Here is a 6,409-nt window from a genome sequence, read left to right on the forward strand (position 1 = left end):
CCTGGCCATTCCCGCACTGCGGCACCGAGCGGGGAGATAGGGGCAGATTTGGCAACCAGATCCCACTCCGAGGGCCGTCATCCACTCAGCCCCTCCATCTGACATCCACTCCACAGAGAGGGTGAAATCCAAGCAATTTTATTCTACAGAAAAGATGGAAGTTCTGGGATAAATTGTTTCTGAGACATTTAGTATACAGAAATAATGCTTTTAGCGATGTTTTCTAGCAGCACTGACCCTGTAATTTTATTTACATGAGCACCACACTCTACAAATTTCAGATTTATCTCACATACAACTCCCAAAACCATGCACACTTTTAAACAGAGGTTCTGGCCCTGAACAAGCCCCTTTAACAGAGACAACAGAGCTCTTCCTCTACCCACTGGAATTCTGTGAAAAGCTGAGCATCAAACAAACAAAACAATAAATTAGAAATTTAATAGAATAAAGTTCTCTAGAGCTGAACACTGGCTAACTGAATGAGTGAGGAAGAGGGGCAGTGTTCTGTGAGCACAGCTCACGCTCCAGACTTTGCTTCTTCCTGGACAAAGTCACTTCAAAATCTGGAATTCCTTGTGCTCCAGCGCCTGGATCTTCTTCTCATTGCTGAACTCAGCTCGGCTGATACGGGACTGGGGACTTCCTATCTTCCTGAGCCATTCCTGCAGCTCCCGCACCCTGGCAGTGGGACCCTGGATTTGCCCTTGAACAGTGCCATGGCTGGTATTCCGGACCCAGCCAACAAGCCCCAGCCTCTTAGCCTCTCCCTGAGAAGACAATGCAGAGCAAAATGAGGTTAATCCAAACTGTAAGAGAGCAATAGAACAACATTCGCATACAGGAGCCAATTTTGTTGGCAAGACATAGACCTCCAAGGAAGTTCCTGTGGCTCAGGCAACAGGAAAGCAGCAGAGGATTCACTCGAGTACTCAATATATTCTTTCAGACGAAAAACTGGGGCTGAAACTCTCTCTTCAGTCATGCTTACATAACCCGGCCGGGCTGCCAACAGCACCGCGATGCCAGCCCCCTTCAGCAGCAGCCGGAGCTCAGCCCGTGGCCGTGGACACGACCCTGCCCGCCCCGCGGGCTCGGCCCCTCCAAGGCGCCCGCAGTGGGCTGACAGCGGGCGCGGCGCACACCGGCAGGCAGGGCAGGCCGCCCTCGGGGACCGCGGCACGCACCTGGGTGTACTTGCGGAAGAACACGCCTTGCACCTTGCCGTAAACCTCGTAGTCCACGGACACCAAGCCCTCGGCGTCCGCCATGGCGGCACCGCCAACTCCTCCCTCTTCTCCGGCTGCCGCAGCCGCCGCGCGCCCCGCTGCGTCTGAGCCGCGCGGCGGCCGCCGGGGGCGTGGCTTCCCTCCTGCGGCCAATGAAGAGCCGTAGCGGGGTCGGGCCGTTCCCTCATTCGCCGCCTCATGAATAATGCACATCCGGCGGCCTCACGAATAATGCATATCGGATGACCTCATGAATAATGCATCATGGCCGCCTCATGAATAATGCATCAGGCGCCGCCCTCGAGCCGCGGTGGAACGGCCGCGAGGCCGGGAGCGATCCAGGAGCGCGCGCCGGCCGGAGCGGCGCCGGTCTCCCGGCAACAGCCGCCAGCAGCGCGAGGACGGCGCGGCGGGCACAGCCTCGCGACGGGCACAGCTCCGCGCCGGGGCCCCGGGAGCCGCGGGCAGCGGCAGCGGCAGGAGGGGTCGGAGCTCTCGGGCCATAAGTGCAGCGTGTGGCGTGCAGCTTGCTGAGGGGGGAGCCCCGCAGGTAACTCCGCTCACCCCGCGGCGCCTCGGGGGATGTGGTGGAACGAGCCACAGGAAGATTGTGCCGAGCTTGGTCGGACTCCTCATGTCAGATGTGTGTGGCAGAGTGAAGGGACACGTTATGGGAAACTGCCCGGGGACTATAACAATTCCTCTGTCATTGCAGTATATTTCTGCTGCTACCATGGTAAGGCAGGGCTCAGACATAAAGAGAAATAAAAGTGTGTCTTATTTCTGTCTGCATAAACGGTCGGGAATAGAAGAGGCAGCATGGAAACTCCCTAGATGGAAGGAATGTAAAGATTTATAGAAAGCAAAAAAGTTACAAAACCTTTACTAATACTTATTATAACCTCTGTTTCCAGCGTCCACGCATAAACTGTTAAGGAGAAGATATGTCCAGTTTTGGATAAAATTGTTTGTAATGGCTTTGCTTCTAACTTCAGGCTCTTTCTCAGGCACTGAATGGATTTTTTTCCACCGGTGGCTCCTGTGGTGGCACCTACTAAGTTTTCTCCTGGTTCCCAGCTGAAATACCAGAAGGACAACTTTCAGCATGGATTCATACTTGACAAAGAGGAAAGTTTAAAAGATCTCTATGCACAAAAGAACCAAAGATATTCCTATTCTATGTCTGCAGAAAGCACTCAGGACAAGCCCAGGCATGGAGGCTTCCGGTCAGGTGGACTAGAGAGCAAGTATCTCATCAGCCAGGCCTGTACTCTGTCAGCTAAATCGTTAGGCAGACATAAAGAAGGAGTGGACCGTGCATATCCCCTGCAACCAATTTCTCACCACAAGAGTGCAAGAGATCCACTGCTCAGCACTGGAAGTTCCCCCCACATGCAGGAAGCTCCAAATAGTAGATCAAGCTCAATAAGCAAAGAGATGGTTCCAGCTGGGAGATCTCAGTTATCTGCAGTGCTCTGCCCTTGGTCACAAGAGCCTGAACCATCAGCTCCCCATCTATACAGGAGAGAGCTGGCCTACATCCTAAAGCTGGAGGAAGATAGAAAGAACCTAGAAGAGGCAATTCAAAAGAAAAAGGTCCTTCTTGGAGAAAAGCTAAAGAGGACAGAGGAGACACTTAGGAGGATTCAAAGAGAGAAGGAGCTTATCAAGGTAGAGGAGAGAAGAGCAAGCGAAGTGGAAAGGACCCATGAGCAAAAGGCCGCAAGGCACCCTGAAGAGAAAACTTTCAGAGCTGCAGATACGCCAGGTGTTGGGATCTTCAGCGGGGCACAGTCTGCAGAGGACACTATCCTCAAGTCTGGCACTGCTCCCCACCCCCAAGAGCTGGCTGTGGGGAACCTCAAGGAGTGGCTGGGGGCAACAAAATACAACAAAACAAACAACAGTAAAATACAAGACAACATAGCCATGAAGCATTTAGGTTCTTGTTCAAAACTGGTCCCAAAACAAAGCCTTTCTCTCTCTGCCCTCTCAAACCAAGATTCTGATGACCACCCATCTGCAGAGATGCCACACATGCAGGCCGCCAGTGCTGTGGAAGAGGAGGGCTTTGGACAGTGCAGCTTCTGCAAACGTAAGTTTCTCTGCGCAAGGCTTGAGAAACACATGAGTATCTGTGGGAAGAACCAAGACTCCAAGAGGAAGGTGTTTGACTCTAGCAAGGCCAGAGCTAGGGGAACAGAATTGGAAAAGTATCAGCAGCAGAAGAGCTCAAGGAGTCCTCAGGTAAAGTGCAGTCCCTTTGCCTCCCTGGATCCACATCCACTGTTCACACTCCTTCCACTTCAACCTCTGACTGAGATGCAAGCACCTTCCCATGTACATGGGGCCTAGGGATACAATACAGCTATTGCCTCTGAAAGGTTCTTGCCAAATGGATAAATAGATCCATTTAAAATCTCATAGATGGAGGCAGGAATCCCAGCTTGGCTTTATAATGTGTCAAGGGTTCACTACTGGAGAAAGCTCATTTCCTTGCTGTAGTTAGGATGCAGAGTGGTTCTGCTGCAGTAAAGCTCTGTGACATCAGGGGCTGCAGGGAGCTGACTGAAAATCCAGATAATAATACAGTCTGTTAATGAAGGCAGTGGAAACAGGCAGCTCTCTTCCTGCAAAGGAGATGTAGCAACCCTCTTTAGTTCCTTGGCCCTACTGCTTGCTTTTCTCGTTATCCTCAAGCTCTTTCTAAATACTGATGTTTCCATCAGTATTTCCTTTACATCCTCCTTTGTGCTGATCTTTCTGATTCCCTTTGTGGGACTCAGCTTCTCAGGCTAGGTTTTATGCCAACAGGGAATGCACAGGGACAGGTGACATGGGTTGGGCTCTGAGTATAAGTTTGAGAATGGAGGTTGATGGTGGTCCCAGTTGCCCTGACTGCCTTTCCCTTCCGCAGAGTAAAACACCACCCAGAAAGAACAACTGGAAACAGAAGCACGAGGCTCTCATCCACATCATGTCACAGGCTCGCCAGGTGGATCAAATCCTCTCTAAGGAGAGGAAGGTGTCTGGCCTGCCCCCATTGCCTCCCATCGAAAATCCAGACTATGTTGCCTGCACCTACTGTGGACGCAAGTTTGCTCCCCGAGTAGCTGAGAGGCATATTCCCAAATGCAAAAACATAAGGAATAGGCCCCCACCTCCACCACAGAGGAGGCGCTGATGAGGCAGTGTCCAGCCGTATCTGCTGCTGTGATTCCCTGCCTGGTTTTTGCCAGATTCACAGTTATGGACATTTCTGTAGTCTCAACACTGGCTGCAAGCGTCTATGTACAGCAAGTGAACAGCTCAGGATGAATCAGCTGAAAAACAGAACTTGTATACTTTGACCTGCACCCTAAGCTGCCCCACAAAAGATGCCCCTTTCCTCAGCACAAGAAGCTCAGGATCAGAAATTACAGGGGTTACAAAAGCTAGCAATAGCAGGCATTTACTGTTTAAATACTTATGTCAACTCATGTGCATAGAACAAGGATACTCTGAATCAGCCAGGTCCTTGAGGCAACAGAGCAGCCATCACAAACAGATTTAATATTTTAAAAAATGGAGTTTTCTTCCTGCAGAAAGAAAATGCCGTTTTCTTCCTGCAAGTTGCTAGGAACCTCTAAAAGCAAAGCTTTCACCCTTCCTTAAGTCATCTGCTTATTTCACCTTGGTTGCTTCAATGGGAGGGAATTATGACAAAAACATATCCCTTCTTTTGTTTTCTTCTCAAGATGTTATTTTTTCTATATTCTGATTATTAAATATATTAAACTAGTTCTCTTGTGTAAAAGTTATTTTAAATGGTCACAGAATGGTCTGTGCTCTCACAGTAAGAATGACTACTTTGAGAAAGTTGCAAGTTGTTCGCAAGAAGTGAACAAGGAATAAAAAAGCTCCAGAAGCTCCTTTTGCAAGTCCTCTGGTAGCAATAGCAGCAGCTCATGGGAACCTAGGGAAAGATCTAAAGCAACGAGATTAGGCTGGAATAGTCTGAATATGAAGAAATACTCCAGCTTTCAATGAGTGAACCAGCCACAATGACTGAACCTGACTCCTGAAAGAGGTTGGAGAGCTTCTGTCCTATAGATATGTGAGCAGAAATCTCAGTCCCTTGGCACACCCTAGAAAAGCATGAAGGTCCCAGAAAGGATTATTGCTGCACTGTGCTAGCCAACAACACATGTACAAACCTGAGAGAAAAAACAGACTCAAAAGAAGGGAAAGTAATTTACTGTATCCAAACTGATTGGAGAAGCAAAACCAATGCTTTAACTTGAGAGTTTTGAAAAACAGGACAACAAGAGGAAGGAAAGGGGTAAATTGAAACCTTTATGCCAGCCTCCTGCATTCATGAAAGGAACAAGTGATTTGAACACACTAGTTAAAAAATTCAGCACTACTGCCCATCTTCTAATATTAACTCTGTTTCCCTTGCACTATTTATTTTTATTATCTTTCTTAAATAATATTATTTATTTTATTAGTTTTATTGACTATATTTAGTGGACCCTAAAGGTCAGCAGTGTAAATGGTGACACATGGATACACACTAAAAAGCATTTGATGCTGTAAAATAAACCCATGTGTTGGGGACTTCTCATAACTGACAGGCAAATGGCTGAGATTAAAAAGATTGAAACTGTAGATTAAATAAAAGTTATTAAAATTAAATCACCAGGCTTCATCGTTATGTGTTTTGGAGCTAAGATAGGCAGCTCACCTCTCCTTGCTATTGTTTCAGTATCCAGAAAGTCTCTGATATGTGGTTTAAAACAGTAACATGTCAGACAAAGTATCAGGGTCAGCACGGAGATTTAGGACACTGCTTTGCTATCATGGTTAGTTACCCTGATGCTACTTAAGCTGTGTTACTCGTGACAGCTCAGCTTCCTCTTTTGCTCCTGTAGTACAATCCCCCTCTCAGAGACATGCTGCATTTTCAGCATCCAAATTTCTAGTGGATTTTAAATCTTCAACTCTGCTCTGACTGTCAAGATGTTTCACAATTTAATACCATTTCTGATAAAAGTGACAGGCTTTAATTACAGTGTGCAGGAACAGTTGGCTGAGCAGGTGTCAGGCAGGTTCTTCCCTCTGTAGGCCTTAATGATCAGTGAAGATATTCTGAGAAAAACAGGTACTTTTTCCCTTTAAGCCTCTCTTCCCATTACTCA

General features: G+C 48.0%; 2 protein-coding genes across 3 annotated transcripts; one reads left to right on the forward strand and one right to left on the reverse strand.

The window, feature by feature from the left end:
* Window positions 1-122: 122 nt before the first annotated feature.
* Window positions 123-1,354, reverse strand: ACYP1 (acylphosphatase 1). Its single transcript, XM_009101882.4, has 2 exons — window positions 1,188-1,354; window positions 123-770 (listed from the first exon to the last, which is right to left on the reverse strand). Exons 1-2 carry the CDS (start codon window positions 1,269-1,271, stop codon window positions 555-557), a joined length of 300 nt encoding a protein of 99 aa, XP_009100130.1. The 5' UTR covers window positions 1,272-1,354; the 3' UTR covers window positions 123-554.
* Window positions 1,355-1,648: 294 nt separating this feature from the next.
* On the forward strand, window positions 1,649-6,154 carry ZC2HC1C (zinc finger C2HC-type containing 1C). 2 transcript variants are annotated; one of them, XM_050975594.1, is made up of 3 exons: window positions 1,649-1,779; window positions 2,237-3,476; window positions 4,147-6,154. In XM_050975594.1, the coding sequence occupies exons 2-3, from the start codon at window positions 2,244-2,246 to the stop codon at window positions 4,411-4,413; spliced, it is 1,500 nt and encodes a 499-aa protein (XP_050831551.1). In that variant the 5' UTR covers window positions 1,649-1,779; window positions 2,237-2,243; the 3' UTR covers window positions 4,414-6,154. The 2 variants fall into 2 exon arrangements, with proteins under 2 accessions (XP_050831551.1, XP_050831552.1); XM_050975595.1 differs by having other exon boundaries at window positions 1,661-1,779; window positions 2,225-3,476.
* The last annotated feature ends 255 nt before the right edge of the window (window positions 6,155-6,409 follow it).

This window comes from Serinus canaria, chromosome 5, assembly GCF_022539315.1.
Source record: "Serinus canaria isolate serCan28SL12 chromosome 5, serCan2020, whole genome shotgun sequence".
In the NCBI taxonomy this organism is placed as follows: Eukaryota; Metazoa; Chordata; class Aves; order Passeriformes; family Fringillidae; genus Serinus; species Serinus canaria.

Excerpts from the sequence above, each read along its gene's own strand:
- ACYP1 (XM_009101882.4), bottom strand. The coding sequence starts at position 1,271 with ATGGCGGACGCCGAGGGCTTGGTGTCCGTGGACTACGAGGTTTACGGC. Across the intron at positions 771-1,187 it reads TCTTCCGCAAGTACACCCAG|GGAGAGGCTAAGAGGCTGGG; the intron begins GTGCGTGCCGCG and ends TTGTCTTCTCAG.
- ZC2HC1C (XM_050975594.1), top strand. The coding sequence starts at position 2,244 with ATGGATTTTTTTCCACCGGTGGCTCCTGTGGTGGCACCTACTAAGTTT. Across the intron at positions 3,477-4,146 it reads AGAGCTCAAGGAGTCCTCAG|AGTAAAACACCACCCAGAAA; the intron begins GTAAAGTGCAGT and ends TCCCTTCCGCAG.